Source organism: Hypanus sabinus, chromosome 2 (assembly GCF_030144855.1).
Source record: "Hypanus sabinus isolate sHypSab1 chromosome 2, sHypSab1.hap1, whole genome shotgun sequence".
Lineage (NCBI taxonomy): Eukaryota > Metazoa > Chordata > Chondrichthyes > Myliobatiformes > Dasyatidae > Hypanus > Hypanus sabinus.
Genome location: NC_082707.1, coordinates 29,139,055 through 29,156,922, shown reverse-complemented (window position 1 = coordinate 29,156,922; position 17,868 = coordinate 29,139,055). Strand labels below are relative to the sequence as shown.

At 42.2% G+C, this 17,868-nt stretch overlaps 1 protein-coding gene across 11 annotated transcripts in view; it reads right to left on the bottom strand.

Moving 5' to 3' along the window:
• LOC132407396 (transcription factor Dp-2-like) overlaps positions 1–17,868 on the bottom strand; it is a 261,808-nt gene that overhangs the window by 22,381 nt on the left and 221,559 nt on the right. For all 11 annotated transcript variants that reach the window (XM_059993849.1, XM_059993859.1, XM_059993868.1 and 8 more), the window contains 2 exons: positions 11,535–11,603; positions 1,182–1,333 (listed from right to left, as the gene is read on the bottom strand). In XM_059993849.1, the coding sequence (XP_059849832.1) occupies positions 1,182–1,333; positions 11,535–11,603 (221 nt within the window). The remainder of the gene's footprint in view (positions 1–1,181; positions 1,334–11,534; positions 11,604–17,868) is intronic.

The following is a 17,868-nucleotide window of genomic DNA, read 5'->3' as shown; positions in this document are numbered from 1 at the left end:
ACTGATTAAGCTTCAAGGAAGTTCCATAATGGTTGAGACTTACTTTATGTCTGAAGTGTTCAACATCACAGAGTGATGCTACAGAATATATTAATACATTAATATCACATCAAATGTGTGAAGAGGCTGATTTTTATAAACAGAAATATGCAAATATACCTGAAACATACATATATTTCAACACTTCTTTTTTGTTGCCTTACCTCCTCAGCCCATTCACTTTGGTTTTATTATTTTGTATTTAACTGTTCTTTCTGTTTGCTTTCCAAAATAATAAACTTTTAAACATTTTGTAACACTCACCTTTCACCTCAGTAGCCCCACCTTCTCTAAAGAAAAATACTGGCAGGTTCCAGTGAGAATCATTTCCAAATCAAGGAGATGCTTGGCCAATTAAGATGTCTTGAATGTAATTTTGGACATAATTTTCTGTATTGTTGTCATAGACCCATAAGGAATGAAATGACTGAGCTCAATTTCCAAAAAATGTCTTCCTCTTTTAACCTACACAACTTTGACACCACACTTGGAGTGACATCTTGAATTACCAGAATGACCTTCTGATGAGCTGGCAATTCAAGATCCTGAGCAACACCCATAAAATGCTGAGGGAATGAACAGTCGACATTTCAGGGCAAGACCTTTCATCAGGAATGGAAAGGAAGGGGGTAGAAGCCAAAATAAGAAGGTGGGGAGAGGGGAAGGAGTACAGGTGACAGGTAAAGCCAAGTGACAGGAAAGGTGAGTGGGTGAAGTGGGGAGGGGGTGGAGAAATTAATTAAGAAGCTGGAAGGTGATAGGTGGAAAAGGTAAAAGGGCTGGAGAAGGAGGAATTTAATAGGAGAGGAGTGTAGACCATGGAAGAAAGGGAAGATGGGGTACCACAGGGAGATGATATGCAGGTGAGAAAGGGTGAGAGGGTGACCAGAATGGGATTGGAAAAAGAGAGAAGGGGTAGGGGGCTATCCAGGCAGAATTTGAGGTGTTCCTCCAACAACCTGGGAGTTGCCTCATTGTGGCAGCAGACCAATCTGTGATCTTGCAGCACACCTGAAAGGAACCCACAGTTGCTATGGCATATATGTACCAGAGTAACATGGCAAAGTTAAGGACATGAAGACCAAGCACTGAGTAGGTTAAAATGAACTCAATTAATGCCATTCATATATTTAAGAACTTACTTATCACTAGAGATGCTGCAGTCGATGACAGTCCTTTTGCTGGTGTTGACTATGATGAAAGGCAGCTGAATAGTCGAATTCGGTGCAGGGGGACTCTGTGTCTGTTGTTCCAATTGTCGATTCCTCTGTACCAGGTTTTTAAATGCGATTTGCTTTTGGTGGGAAATGGGGAGAAAAGAAAACTTCAAATTTTAACTACAGACTAAAACTAAATGGAAAACAAGTTGGAACAGCATAAGCACTTTGCAAAAAAAAACGCTCAGTCAAAATAAGAGCAAAAATTGGCAAAGAACAGAATCTTATAAATATAATCAAAGGGAAAATAGTTATTGCAATAGATCAAAAAGGAAGGAAGGGAGGAACGTAGGTAGCTCAAAAAATTGTACAATTACAAAGATAGCCTGGTTCACAGTCACATGAAAAGCATTAATTAGAACAACATGGCAAAGTAGTGATTCATTCTGCCGCCAATCAATTAAAAGTGTTTTGTGCAAGGATTTTGATATTCCAGCATCTCTATTTTATGACGTCATTGGTTGATATTTAAATAGATGAAGATCGTACAAAAGGGGATTGAATAAACAGTTTTTTGATCCTGCTGTTTTAAACTTCATGTCTGTCACCGACTTCCTCTGTGAAGAGATTACTTTTTTCAGGGTGGTGAGATGGTGAAACAAAACATTAAAGTAAAGTCGGAAACTTCTTTCATTTATGGCACCATTAAACACACACCATGTTTAAAGATCCTGACATCCTCTAGGCTCCCATCTGCACCTTACTGTGTTCAACATATTATTCAACTGTCAAATAAAACATGCATGGATCCAGGAAGAGGATGCCCCAGTATCGTCCTCACAGAGAAAGGTACAGAGCATCTGCAGATCCTTCTATGCCAGTGGGTATAACAGAAAGGCTACGGACATGTCCTCCCAGAACTTGCCGTCCTCTCACTGAGATGTTAAGACGATATCTGGATCAGCTATTGAACCCTGAAGGAGTTGACATCTTCATCTGTTCCTCCGCCATGAATAAAACACCAGGAAGTGATGGCTTACTGGCACAGTCGTACTCAGCTCTGTGGTTTTCGATGGACCCGGACTTGATGGTAGCGTATAACCCTGTGCTTCTGACTGGCAGCTTTTCAGACTATGAGGAACAAACTCTCAATTCACTGTTAAATATGGAATGGAAGGTCCTGTCCAAGGTGATTGCCAACTGGTAATCCAGCCGGACCAAACCTGCACTGCACCAGGTAGAAAACTATCTGAAATCCTCATGCTGCTCAGGGATACGTGCAGGGCAAAGGGGAAGTTAGCTTGGTCCAGGAGAAAGACTTCAACTAGATAGTGTACACCCCAGGTTTCTGAAAGAGGTGGCTGAAGAAATTGTGAAAATATTAGTAATGATGTTTCAAGAATCACTAGATTCTGGAATGGATCCGGAAGACTGGAAAATTGCAAGTGACACTCCAATCTTCAAGAAGGGAGAGAGGCAGAAGAAAGGAAATTACAAGCCAGTTAGTTGGACCTCAGTGGTTGGGAAGATGTTGGGAGTCGATTATTAAGGATGAGATCTCAGGGTACCTGGAGGCACATGATTTCTGCAAGAGATAATCTTAACGTACAAATCTATTGGGTCTTTGAAGAAATAACAAGCAGGATCAACAAAGGAGAATCAGTTGATGTTGTGTACTTGGATTTTCAGAAGGCCTTTGATAATGTGCCACACATGAGGTTGTTTAACAAGCTACGAGTCCATGGTATTACAGGAAAGATTCTAGCATGCATAAAGCAGTGGCTAATTGGCAGGAGCCAAAAAGTGGGAATAAAGGGAAGCTTTTCTAGTCGGCTGCCAGTAACTAGTGGTGTTCCACAGGGTCTGTGTTCGGACCAATTCTTTTAACATTATATGTCAATGATTTGGATGGAATTGATTGCTTTGTTAAAAAGTTTGCAGACAATATGATGATAGGTGGAGCAGCAGGTAGTTTTGAGGAAGTAGAGAGGCTGTAGAAGGACAGGTTAGGAGAATGGGCAAAGAAATGGCAGATGGAACATAATATTGGGAAGTGTATGGTTATACACTTTGGTAGAAGAAAGGGTTGATTATTTTCTAAATGGAGAGAAAATACAAAAAACAGTGGCACAAAGAGACTTGGGTGACCTTGTCCAGGATTCCCTAAAGGTTAATTTGCTGGTTGAGTCTGTGGTGAGGAAGGCATATGCAATGTTAGCATCCGTTTCAAGAACATAAAAGCAAGGATGTAATGTTGAAACTTTATAAACCACTGGAGTATTGTGAGAATTCTGGGCCTCTGTCTTAAAAGGTGTGCTGAAATTGAAGAGGGTTCAAAGGTGATTCCACGACTGAATGGCTTGTCATACATATGAAGAGTGTTTGATGGCTCTGGGCCTATATTGACTGGAATTCAGAAGAATGAGGGGTGACCTCATTGAAAACTATTGAATGGTGAAAGGGCTTAACAGAGTGGAAGTGGAGAGGATGTTTCCTATGGTGGGAAAGTCTAAGGCCAGAGGACGCAGCCTCAGAATAAAGAGGCATCCAATTAGAATGGAGATGAGGAGGAAGTTCTTTAACCAGAGAGTGGTGAATTGGCAGAATTCTTTACCACAGGCAGCTGTGGAGGCCAAGTGTTTATGTATATCTACGGCAGAGGTTGATAAGGTTCTTGGATTGGTTAGGACATGAAGAGATATGTGGAGAAGGCAGGAGATTGGGGCTGAGAGGAAAATTGGATTAGCCATGATAGAATGGCAAAGCAGACGACATGCTGAGTGGGAGCCCAATGCTGCTTCGATGTCTTGTGGCCTTTATCAGGCGAGATATGTTCTCAGGGCTACTGTACCTGACGAACCTCTGATCTGTTCCCTGCTTCTCTGCCTGCCTCAGTAATTACCTGAGACATCTTTAATTTTACTTGACTGTCCAAGATGTAGCAAGTCCATTGGGTTATGCTGCACACATTTCCTGAGAATGTGGGGGCAAAAGTGTATCCGACTTTGCACGTGTCTGTGTCAAGCAGCATGTGGACCAAAAGTACGTGGGTATAAATGTCACTACTTACTAGGTTTCTACCTATTCCTAGTGTTGTGGAAGACAGGTCTGTCCCAGCTACCATGTAGAGTCCCATGCAAAAAGTTCCCATATTACTTGTCCTTTGTGGAAGAGTTCTTTCAAATAAGTTCCTTTGACCACAAGTCTATCAGGCACCAGTCAGCACGGAACGTACTGAAGACACTGTGGGATGAGGGCTCTGTAGATTCCATAGGTTTGTTCCCTAGGCAAACAGTCTAAACCATCTGCCAGAATGCCTCATCATCAGATCTGGGCAACAAGTCCGAAGGCCTCACTTGGCTGGTGGTGAGAGGGCCCTCCCGGAGCCTTCCCAAAGTATACTGCCCTGGGACGGCTACGGTAGGTAAGAGACAGTCACTACTCTTCGCAGACTGTTGATTTGCAGACAGGATGTGGAGAACTCTGAACGTTGAAAGACGCAAGGGACCATGCTCCTGTTCATCCCCAGCAGCTGTGTGTCAGAGAGCTTTTTGATCTTTGGTTTGTTAGAGTTTATTTCCTTTAAAAGTTCACATTACTTACTTTAATGAACATGAACGTCAAAGTTTTTGCACAATTTCTTCCTTTGTATGTTTTAAAATTAAAAGTCTGTTTTTGAAATAAGATCTTGATTTCTACCACTACTTTCCAAAACATGCCACCATACAATTATGATGCATGTAAAGATTTTATCTACCTTTTTATCCCCCTCACTCAAGAATAATTCTAAATTGCTTATCTCGCAATATGCTTTCCTTATGATCAGAAGCAGATTTTTGCTGACTCTACTTTAACTCTTCAAAACATGAAACCAAATTATTAGTGTTTGAAATTGCCCAGTATATCCACCACACTGCACACAGTTCTCTCTCACTTGGACATCAAAGACACTTATGCCAGAATCCTGTACATTGATTTCAGTTCAGCGTTCAATACCATCATTCCGCAAAGACTAGTGGAGAAACTGTCGCTGCTTGGCCTTAACACTGCCATCTGTCGCTGGATTCTGGATTTCTTGACAGAGAGACCACAGTCAGTCCGTGTTGGCAGGAACATCTCTGACTCCATCACACTGAGCACTGGATCCCCACAAGGCTGTGTGCTTAGCCCATTGCTGGTTACACTGCTAACATATGACTGTGCAGCCAGATTCAAGGGGAACCCGATCATTAAATTTGCTGATGATACCACAGTTGTGGGGCTCATCAGCAAAAATGAAGAAACAATGTATAGGGAGGAGGTTAAACACCTAGAGAGCTGGTGCAGTGACAACAACTTGATGCTTAATGTCACCAAAACCAAGGAGATGATCGTCGATTTCAGACGGTCTCAGCCTGAGCACACACCCCTCAGCATCAGCGGCTCCACAGTGGAGAGAGTGGAAAACATCAAGTTCCTTGGGGTGCAGATCTCTGACAATCTCACCTGGTCCAGGAACACCACTGGGATTGTGATACGAACCCAGCAGAGATTGCACTTTCTGAGGAAACTTAAACAAGCATCACTCCCCACTAACATCTTAACTACATTCTACAGAGGTGTGGTTGAGAGTGTGCGGACCTTTTGCATCACAACCTGGTACTCCAGCTGCAGTGCTGTCGACAAAAAAGCCTTGCAGAGGGTGGTTAGGGGAGCAGAGAAGGTTATTGGGGTCTCCCTACCTTCTGTCCAAGACCTCTTTCAGAGTCGATGCCTCCAGAAGACACGGTACATCATTAAAGACCCCTCACACCCTCTTCATGAACTGTTTGTTCTTCTGCCATCAGGTAAACGTTACAGGAGCATCAAAACTAAAACTACAAGGCTACTAAACAGCTTCCTCCCACAGGAATAGCTGCTCTACCTGACTCTGCTTTGGACACTTTTAACTTGCACTGGACACCTATAACTTGTTTTTAACTGACATGTGACTGTTGTGTTTTACTATTTATTGTTATGTTTATTATTTAGTGTTGCATTTGTTATGTTATGATTGCACTGCTCCTGGGAAACGCTGTCTCATTCTGCCCTGCAGAGCTGATGTACGGTTAGAATGACAATAAAGTTTTTGAATCTTGAATCTTTTTTTGAATTTATGATTAAACAGAGGGACACGCACACAAAAGTGTTGAAGGAACTCAGCAAGTCAGGCACCACTGATGGAGGGGAATAAAGTCAATGTTTTGGGCTGAGACCCTTCAATGGGACCTGATGACGAGCCTCGGCCCAAAACATCAACTGTTTATTCCCCATCATAGATGCTGCACGACTTACTGAGTTCCTCAAGCACACTGTGTTCTGCTCAAGACTTCCAGCACCTGCAGAATCTCTGGTGTTTATGATCAAACAGAGGGATACCATGAGGAAGTGAATCCTTGCTATCACATCCTTTCTATTTATCACATGTGACAAAGAAAGCCATTTGTCCATCACCTCTCAGAGCAATTCTATTCCTTCTTTTACTTCCTTGTAACCTGTTCTCTCTCAGCTGTCCATTAAAAACAAATTAACAGGAGTCTATTAACAGAAGGCCAATTGCAGCAGTCTATTAAAAACTGTATTGCTGAAACACAGCTGGGAAAGCAGCTAGGCCAAGTGTTTGTGTCCTGCGCCATTTGACTGGCCGACAACGAGGCTGAAGGAGAAATAGTAAACCCCATTAAGTGACATCATTTGGAAATGGACCAGTGACAGGTCACCGATTAGAAATCAAGCATTGCCTTTTAACGATTGAGGGGGAAAAAGAAACACAATTTAGTTATAGTATTAACCCGAACAATGCAAATCCCTGATGTCACCGTAGCACAGTGGTCAGCATGGCGCTGTTAAAGCTGGGGACAATCTGGAGTTCAAATTCTGGCTCCTTTCTGTAAGGAGTCTCTGTACATTCTCCTCGTGGAATGCATGGGTTTTCCCCGAGTACTCCAGTTTCCTTCCACAGTCCAAAGACGTACCGGGTAGGTTAACTGGTCATTGTAAACTGACTAGAGTTAATTAGGGTTGCAGGGTTGCTAGGGCAGCATGGCTCGAAAGGCTAAACCCTACTCTGCGCTGTATCATGACATAAAATAACAAATAAAGTATCACTATAGACTTTAAACACTGATTTATTCATACATAGCAGCTTGCCATTTGGTCCACTGAGTCCAATGAGGCTCCAAACATCATCCCTGTCGTCCAGAGATCATCTACTGTGGCCTATTAATCTACCAGCTAGGTCTTTCAGATTCAGGAAGAAAATGGAGAGCACATTATATATATTCAGTGGCACACAAACGTTTGGGCACTCTCGGTCAAAATTTCTGTTGCTGTGAATAGCCTGCATGTCAGTACTTAGTAAAATACCTTTGCTCATTGCAGCCAAAATTCAGCGTCAGAAGTTTGCAAAGGAACATTTAAACAAGCCTGATGCATTTTGGAAACAAGTCCTGTGGACTGAAGAAATTAAAATAGAACTTTTTAGCCGCAATGAGCAAAGGTATGTTTGGAGAAAAAAGGGTGCAGAATTTCACAAAAAGAACACCTCTCCAACTGTTAAGCATGGGGGTGGATCAATCATGCTTTGGGCTTGTGTTGCAGCCAGTGGCACGGGGAACATTTCACTGGTAGAGGGAAGAATGTATTCAATTAAATACCAGCAAATTCTGGAAGCAAATATCACACCATCTGTGGGAAAAAAAAGCTGAAGATGAGAAAAGGATGGCTTTTCCTTTTTTGTTATTCTGAAACTGTAAAAGATGGAAATAAAAAAGTAATCTTGCTTAAAATATTAAAGAAATATGTCATCTTTAACTTTATCCCTTTTGGCAATCAGGGGCTTAGCTATTCAGAGTAACAGAAATTTTGACCAGGAGTGCCCAAACTTTTGCGCGTGCGTGTGTGTGTGTGTATACACGCACATGAAGTGCTGCATACACACAGCACATCCAGCATTGTCAAAGACCCTGCCCGTGTCCTACCGTCAGGCAGAAGGTAGCGCAGCAAAAGAACCAGAACTATCAGGTTGGATTTCAGGGCCTACTTTGTAATGCACCACCAAGTACCCCAAAACCTCATCCTTCGTTACGGACTCCAACATCTTCCCAACCACTGCAGTCAGGATAAATGGCCTATAATTTCATTTCTTCTGCCTCTCTCCTTAAAGAGTGGAGTGACATCTGCAATTTTCTAGTCCTCGGGAACCAATCCAAAAACTAATGATTCCTGAAAGATAATTACTAATGTCTTCACAATCTCTTCAGAACCTAGGGTGCTGACCATCTGGCCCAGATGACTATTCTGCCTTCAGACCTCACAGCTTCCCAAGCACCTTTCCTTAGTAATGGCAACTACACCTGCCCCCTGACACTCTCAAATTTCTGGCATACTGCACAGTGAACACTGATGAATACTTAATAACTTTGTCCGCCATTTCTTTGTTCCCTATTGCTACCTCTCCAGCACAATTTTCCAAAATCCATTCTTGCCCTCTTTGTATATCTGATTAAAAAACTTCCAGTATCCTCTTTGATATTTGACTAGCTTATCTTCATACTAATCTTTTCACTCCTTATGATTTTTTTAAAGTTGATTTCTGTTGGATTTTAAAAACTTCGTAATCCTCAAACTTCCCAGTGATTTTTGCCATATTACCGTGTTTGCCCTCTTTTACGCTGTCTTTGACTTCCCTTGTCACCCATGGTTGCCTCAGCCTTCTATTAAAATACCTTCTTTATCTTTATATTTTTATAACTGTATTACCCATTTTGAATATACATTCTAGAATACTGGAACCCTCGGATTTTTCAGTGGCTTGGATCTGCTGTCTCGTGCCGAGCCACTAGCGCTTGTGGAACAACACAAAACAACAGGAGCAGGAGTATGCTGACCAACACCTCTATCCTGCTCTGCCATTCCCTATGATCGTGACTGATCTGCCCTGGACCTTGGCTTCCCTTCTGCATGGGTTCTCCATAACCTTCAATTCCCTGACATTCCAAGAAACTTACTTATCTCCCCTTTGAGTACCTCCAGTAATCTGGCTTCCACAACCCACCCACTGGACGAGAGTATTCCAGAGATTCGCCAGCTTCTGCCAGTGGAGAATGTTATCCACTTTCAAATGACTGCTAATTATCTTGTAACTATGTGTCACTCTCCCAGCAGTCAAAACATATTTACTCAATAAGTTCATCCCTCATTTTTCTAAACTCCAACGAATACCGGTTCAGTTTTTCCCGGTGCAGGAAAGATCTGCTCCCTCTTCCCAGTGAATTTCTTCCAGTGCTAGAATATCTACTCTTTTTAAATAAGGCAGCCAAAACTCCCTACTGGACATCAACGGCTTCTCCGTGGAGAGTCAGGAGCAAGTTTTTTGGTGTGCACATTACTGATAATCTCACTCGGTCCCTCAACGAGACCTCTTCAGCCAAGAGAGCACAGCAGAGCCTCTACTTCCTGAGGATACTGATGCAAGCGAGGCTCCCCTCCCCTATTCTCACCAGATTCTATCAGAGAACCATCTAGAGTGCTCTGACCAGCTGCACCACCGTCTGGTATGGAACTGCAAGGCATCAGGTCACAAGACCCTACAACAGGTAAGGACGACTGCTGAAACACCAAGGGGGTCTCTCTGTCCCCCACTCCTCAGAGCATATATCAGCAGCACTACATATGCAGTGACTCTAGCATTGTCAAAGACCCTTCCCATTACTCCTACAATCCCTTTGACCTCCTGCCATAGGTGCCACAGCACAAGAACCAGTATTGCCAGGCTGTTAAGACTTCTCAACACCCTGCTGGCACCCCCACTCCCCAGTACAAATGTACACCCTGTCTGAATGCCTGGCCGTACACCTCATCCTCACCGCTCCCACTGCCCAACTCACAGACACAGACTCATCCTGCACTGGTCATTTTTCATCTTTTATTGCCGCTGGTTCACAATAGTGTTATTACAATAGTGCCAATAACATTATACTGCCTTACATAAGCACACACCTCGTACTTTAAGTCAAACTTCGAGCCATGCCACTTAGGGTCGTGATACTAATTTGTTAGCTCATGTGATGGATCGTGATGATATGTACTGTGTGAGACTGCGTGTATGGTGTTTAGCACCATGGCCCCCTGAGGAACAATGTTTTATTTGGCTATATAAATATGGATGGTTAAATGACAATAAACTTGAACTCGATTATGGAGAGAAGATGCAAATTCCAAACAACACAACTGACATCAGAGTGAAGCCATGAAGTTTAATGCTAACTGTAGTGCCGATATTAACTGTAGCATACAGCCAACATAACAAAAGAAATCATCTCAGGGCCTCAACAGGGTGAGTGATGACAAGATTCCAAAGGAAATGCTAGCAGAGATGAATTGGATTTTGAGTAGAGTTATACAAATGTTTTGAGTTCAAAATTATACAGTATGTTTCAAATTTCAGAAGTACACATCTGGATAAAGTTATTAGTGGAAGCAAGCAGCACTGTGGGAAGGAAGACAAAATTTGAGCAAGAAGAATAGATGAAGAAAGAATTTCAAACAAGAGAAAATCTGCAGACGCTGGAAATCCAAGCAAGACACACAAAATGTTGGATGAACTCAGCCGGTCAGGCAGCGGCTATGGAAAAGAATAAACAGTCGACATTTCGGGCCGAGACCCTTCATCAGAACTGCCATATCTGATGAAGGGTCTCAGCCCAAAACATCGACTGTTAATTCTTTTCAACAAATGCTGCCTGCTCTGCTGAGTTCATCCAGCATTTTGTACATGCTGCTTTGAAGACAGAATTTAAATTTTTAGAACATTTTCTCAAGGACAGCTCAAATGTAACGTTGACACAAGGCTGAGAACTGGTTCACTGCCCCCCTACTCTCAGCCAAAGAACATACCAAGGAGTGTTAGGTATGTAATTAGGAAACTTGGCGAATGGGCCAAGGAAATATAAATGTAAGAAATTACAATTTCCATTTATTTAATGTAGGCAGGTTAGCAGATTTTTCTCTCAGTAGATAATCGTAATCCTATTTTAAACAGGCAACTAATTTGAGGTTTGAGTATTTATAGCTGTGTAGCATGACTATTGCCAAATTTGTTTTATTTTATTTCCATGTTTGTACATTATTCCAGTAAGATCAACTTGATATGAAACATAACCGTTCCCAAAATCCTTTCTTTGTTAATTTACCCTTTTCACCTTTTTTTTCCAACTCAATGGTTCAAAGGCCAATTGCACTTCAAATACAAACACAAGCAACATAAACGTAATTATCCAAGCAAACAGAGCAGATTTTCTATGGAGAGGTATTTGTTACCTGTAGTATCAATTCTTCTAGTTGAGCCCTCTTTTGTTTGATTCTCTCTATTCGCCTCTGCTTCTCCACCTGAAAATTAGACAGCTGTATTAGCACAAAATGTATTGGGAAATGTTATCCTGTGGAACAGACACCACAATATTGGAAACTGAATAGCTCTGGTCTCTTTCTACTAGCCCAGATGGCTCAAAACTGCCTATAATTTGGCAACAATTGGATAGATTGTGCTGTAGGTTTTCTGTGTTTTTATCTGCAATCTGCTGAGGATAGATTGGTGACAATTTAACTCTGGCGGCCAAGGAAGGAGCAAGAGGTCTGGGTGCAACTTTTGGAAAAGCATCTCACATGCAATTCTGCGCCAAACCTGAATCACAGAGGGATGCTTGACATCTACGGCAAGGCTTGAACGCTATCACCAAGTAAAACCAAGTGGCAAACAGTACGTGACGACAAGGTTTCGCTCAAAGCCTTTTGTGCTCGCTTTCACTAACAGAACATTGAGGAAACATCATGAACTCTCAGGGCCCCCGACCACTCTGCAACTTTAGTCTCTGAGGCTGACGTTAGAGTATCCTCCAGGAGAGTAGCCCAAGAAAGCATCTGGCCCAGATGGCGTACCTGACCGAGTACTGAAAACCTGTGCTAATCAACTGGTTGACATATTTACTGATATTTTTAACTTCTTACTTTGCAGGCTTCAATGCCCAAGGACAATGCGATAACCTGCCTCAAAGACTACTGTTCAGCAGCATTTACAACCAGATACCATTTCATTGGCTGTTTACTCAGCCCTGGAACATCTGTACAGAAAAGATGCACGCATCAGGATGCTGTTCAATGACGACAGCTCTGTCACCCCCTCAAAACTAATCAATAAGCCCAAATAATTCGACCTCAATACCCTCTTATGTAAATGAATCCTCAATTTCCTCATTTGCAGACCCCAGTCAGTTCACATGGGCAACAACATCTCCTCCACAATCTCCATCAGCACAGGAACACCACAAGACTGTGTGCTCAGCCTCTGCTCTACTCACTTTATACTTATGACTGTGAGGCTGTACAGCTCTAAAGCCATATTCAAGTTCGCTGATGACACCACTGTTGTTGACCAAATCAAAGATGGTGACGAAATAGCCTATAGGAGGGAGACTGAAAATCTGGCTGAGTGGTGCCACAACAACCCCTTACTCGATGTCAGCAGGACCAAGATTATTGATTTCAGGAGGGGGAAACAGGAGGTCCATGTGCCAGTCCTCATCGGGGATCAGAACTGGAGAGGGTCAGCAACTTTAAATTTCTCGGTGTTATCATTTCAGACAATCTGGCCTGGGTCCAGCATGTAAGCACCATTACAAAGATGGCACAACAGCAACACTACTTTCTTAGAAGATTTGGAATGTCATCTAAAACTTTGAAAAACTATTATAACTGCACGGTGGGGAGTACACTGACTGGATACATTACAGCCCGGTATGGAGACATCTAAGCCCTTGAATGGAAAAGCCTACAAAAGGTAATGAATAAGGCCCAGTCCTCTCCACCACTGAGCACACCTACAAGGAGCACAGTCACAGGAAAGCAGCATCCATCATCAAGGGCCTTCACCACCCAGGCCAAGTTCTGCCATCAGTTAAGAGACTTGGGTCCCACACCACCAGGTTCAAGAACAGTTACTACCCCTTCAAACATCAGGCTCCCGAATCAGTGCAGGTAACTTCACTCACCCCAACTGACTCACAACCTGCAGACTCACTTTCAAAGACTCTACAAATCATATTTTCAATATTATTAATTACTTATTCATCCATTATTAGTTTTCTTTGTATTTGTACTATTTGTTGTCCTATGCATATTGTTTGTTTTTCCATCTTCGCGTGTAGCTTTTACTGACTCTACGGTGTTTCTTTATATTCGCTATGAATGCAAGAAAATGAATCTCAAGTTATTTTTATGGAGACATGCATGTACCTCAATAAGAAGTTTACTTTGAACTATATTCAGATTTGCAGGGTCTGTTGTCCTTTGCTCTTCCAAATCAGGTGGCAACTTCAACAGCACTTTTCCCAAGATGTGAACTGGACTGCAAAAATTAGGCTCAATTACATCAATGCAAATGTTTTTGGTAGATACTGGTGTACTATGTTCCACAAATTATCATTTTCCATAGATGTAAAAAGAGCGCCCCCTCTTGAGGGAGAGGGGAGAACAAAAGTAGAGAACATATATAAAGGAGACAGCAAAAAATGTAATGAGGAAATGGAATACAAGAAAATAGGCCCCACCATTCAATATGATCATGGCTGATCTTTCTTAGGCTTCAATTCCTCCTCTGGGCCGGTTCCACGTAACCCTCAATTCCATGAATTTTCAAAAATGTAGCTGTTTTTTAGAAAATAACTACCTCCAGGGATCTAGATTCACAATTCCATGTCGTATAGCTCCAGTGATTTATCATCCTCTATTGTGGACCTGTATTCTTCCAGGTTGAAGAAGAGGGCGGGGAACATCATAAAGGACTCCTCCCATCCTGCGCACGGACTGTTTGAACTCCTTCCGTCTGGTAGGCGCTTCAGATCCCTCCAGACTAAGACTAATAGGCACTGGAGAAGTTTTTTCCCTACTGCGGTCACTTTGCTGAACAGTTAACTGCCGGTTAACTGTCGGCTAACTATTACTTGGATTGCACTATCTGTATGTATAATCAATATTTTCATTTATATTTATCATCTGTTATGAGCAGAGAGACAACATCTGCCGGAAGTAAATTCCTTGTATGTGCACAGGTACTTGGCGATTAAAGTCTGATTCTGATTCTATGCACCTCAGTTGTAATGATTGCCCCTTATCTTGTGACCATGCTTCCTCATTCAAGACTTTCATACTAATAGAAATGTCTCAGCACCTTCTCTGCCATGCCCCATTAATATCTGACACACTTCAGTAAGTTTGCCCCTCTTCCTTCCAAATCTCCAAGGAAGAGATCTGACATCTATGATTCCAGGAAACAGCCCAGTGAGTCTTTCTGGAAAGCCCCCAACACTAAGAATCAACCCAGAGGAGCATGAGAATGTGAATATTGATCCATTTCAGAGGAGGGTTGCATGACAGAGAATGGAATAGAAAGTTATTAATTATGGAAGAATGTGACGAGATTCAACAGCAGTGCAAAAAGGCATGACCTGGCTTAGCAACTGGTCCATTTCTTTGCTGTATATCCACGTAAACTAGTTTAGTTGAAGATACATGAACTACTTCCGGGCAAGAGGAACCAAGACTTGTATTGCTCGAAAACCATTGTGCTCACTCAAGATCTTAAAATAAGACTTGAACTTTTAATTATTGAGTCACAACTTAAAAATAGTAGCGCTGCTACTTAAAGGATTCTGCCTCAACTTCGCTTTATATGACTTACACAGATAATTCACTTAATGCTACACTCACATTACATCCTCTTCCAACGTCAGTGTCCAACCATTTCTGGCTCGTTAGGTAGGATTTTAATACATTAATCGTTCACCAGAGGCTTAAGGAAAGTATTAATCAATGCTGCAGTTCAGGTTAGTGCCTTCACAGGTTCTCTTTCCCGGTTTTCTCCTCTGCAGGAACATCATAAATGATGCCTGCAACTGATATTGCTGCTGCCATGTCCGCCGATGCTTTTTAAGATTTCCAGTGTAAATTCCTTCATTGCTCTTTTTACTTGGCACCTATAGCTTTCTTCCCACACCAGCTGACAAAGCTGTGCAGCAGATGTCTCACATGTACACAAGTGCACCCACTTGCTAGGATGATAATTATTAGGATGTCTCAAATATTCTCTATCCAAGTGCGCTTGCAAAATACCTTCAGCGGCCACTTTATTAGGTACAGTTGTACATCTGCTCGCTATCTAACTAGCCAATCACGTGGTAGCTACTCAATGCATAAGAGCATGCAGACATGGTCAAGAGGTTCAGTTGTTATTTGGACTAAACATCAGCATGGGGATGAGATGTGATCCAAGTGACTTTGACCTTGGAATAATTGTTGGTGTCAGGCGGGGTGGTTTGAGTATCTCAGAAACTCACGTACCAAGTCTCTAGGATTTAGAGAATGGTACAAAACAAAACAACAACAAAAAATCATCCAGTGAGCAGCAGCTCTGTGGGCAACAAGACCTTGCAAATGAGGGAGGTCAGAGGAGAATGGCCAGACCAGCTCAAGGTGACAGTAACTCAAATAACCACGGGTTACACAGTGATGTGCGGAAGAACATCTCCGAACGCACAAAACATTGAACCATGAAGTGGACGGGCTACAGCAGCAGAAGACCAAGAAAATACACTCAGTTGGCAGTTCATTAGGTACAGGAGGTACCTTATAAAGTGGCCACTGAGTGTATATATTTATTTCCTGAATGCAATATACTTATTTTACGCAAAATAGTACCCTTCACATGATGCTTCCAATTAACCATAAGCACAAACGTTGTTTTATAATATAGGACTGCGATTTACACCTCAAGCCAGCTTCATTGCTCCATGATCAAGGCTGACCTTCCACAAGGGGTTTATTTCCTTGTCTCTTCTCCCTTGGTTCCTCCAATGTCTAGAATCCTATCAATCATTCTTTTGAAAACAGTCAATAATTCAGCCTCCACAGCCCAGAGTAGTACAGGATTAAAAATACTCTCAATCTTTTGAGTGTAAATATTTCATAACTAAATAGCATCTTCTTATTTTGATACCATGTCCCTTAACTTTAGAGTCCTTAATCAGATCTCTACCCTGATCTCATCCATCTCCACCCTGCTGAGCCCTTGAAGAATTTTTCAATAAGGAATTTCTCGTTCCTCTAGAGAACAGTGGCCTAGCCTACTTGGTCTCCTCTCACATGTCACACCTGCTATTATCTGAATTAATTGTCAGTCTTCGTTGCACTCAAAACTACTTAAGTAATTGTTTTTTAGGCAAGGAGACAAAACTGTGCAGTTTTTAAGGTGCGGTCATATCAAGGCTTGAAATAATTGCATCACGTTGAGAAGATAGTAGAGACGCATTTCAAAGTTTCTATTCAGGAATTTTAGTCATCCAATGCTCTGCGAACACAGCGCCACTAAACTCTTAGACAAAGTTACATTTAATCTGCCAGCAGCTGAATTAATAATGGTGATCAATGGACTAGGGATTCTGCAGACAACGACAACTACCTGACAACGACAACCTGGCCTAAGTGGCTCAGCCAAGGAAGTGGTGTGAGAGGAAGCAGAAATATGGCAGGAGAGCCTGGGCACTAGATAGGCTGAGAGCTAACCCAAATCCGACCAGACCAGCGGTATCATGTTCGTCTTGAACATTTCTTTCTTAACCCATGACCTCTAGTTGTAGACTCACCCATGTTCAAGGAAAAAGCCTACTTGCATTACCCTTCATAAATTTATAGACCTCTATCAAATCTCCTCTCAATCTTATATGTTTTAGGGAATAAGGTCCTAACCCACTCAACCTTTCCATATAACTCAGGTCATCAAGTCTTGGCAACATCCTCATAAACTTTCTCTGCACTCTTTTTCACTTCTTTCCTTTAGGTAGGTGACCAAAACTGCACAAGAAACTCCAAAACAGGCCTCACGTATGTCTTATACAATTTCAACGTATCAATAGGATGCAGAACTGGGCTGAAAAGTGGCAGATGGACTTCAACCCAGGTAAGTATGAAGAGGTTCATTTCAGGTCCAATTTGAAGACAGAATGTAATATAAATGGCTAAGACTCTTGGCAGCGTGGAGGATCTGAGAGATCTTGGAGTCCGTGGCGATAGGACACTCTAAAGCTACTGCGCAGTGTTGTTAAGAAGGTATACAGTGTGTTGGCATTCATCAACAGTGGGACTGAGTTCAAGAGCGGAGAGGTAATGTTACAGCTATATGAGACCTTGGTCAGACCCCAGTTGGAGTAGCGTGTTCAGTTCTGGTCTCGTCACTACAGGAAGTTTGTAGATATTATAGAGAGAGTGCAGCTATCCTCCAATCCTTGGTACCTCATCTGAAGCTAAGGATAATTTTAAATTTCTCTGCCAGAGCCATTGCAATTTCAGCACTTGCTTCCCACAGGGTCTCAGGGAACACCTTGTCAGGCCACGGGGACGTATCCATCCTAATTTGTTTCAAGACAGCAAATACCTCCTCTTCTATAATCTGTATAGGTTCCATGACCTCACTGCTGCTTTGCCCCACTTCTATAGACTTTATGGGATGTCTGTTTATTGATTAAGGAAACTTTACTGAACACATTTGACAAACTCTTTACCAACCAGTCCTTTTACAATATGGGAGTCCCAGTCAATATGTGGC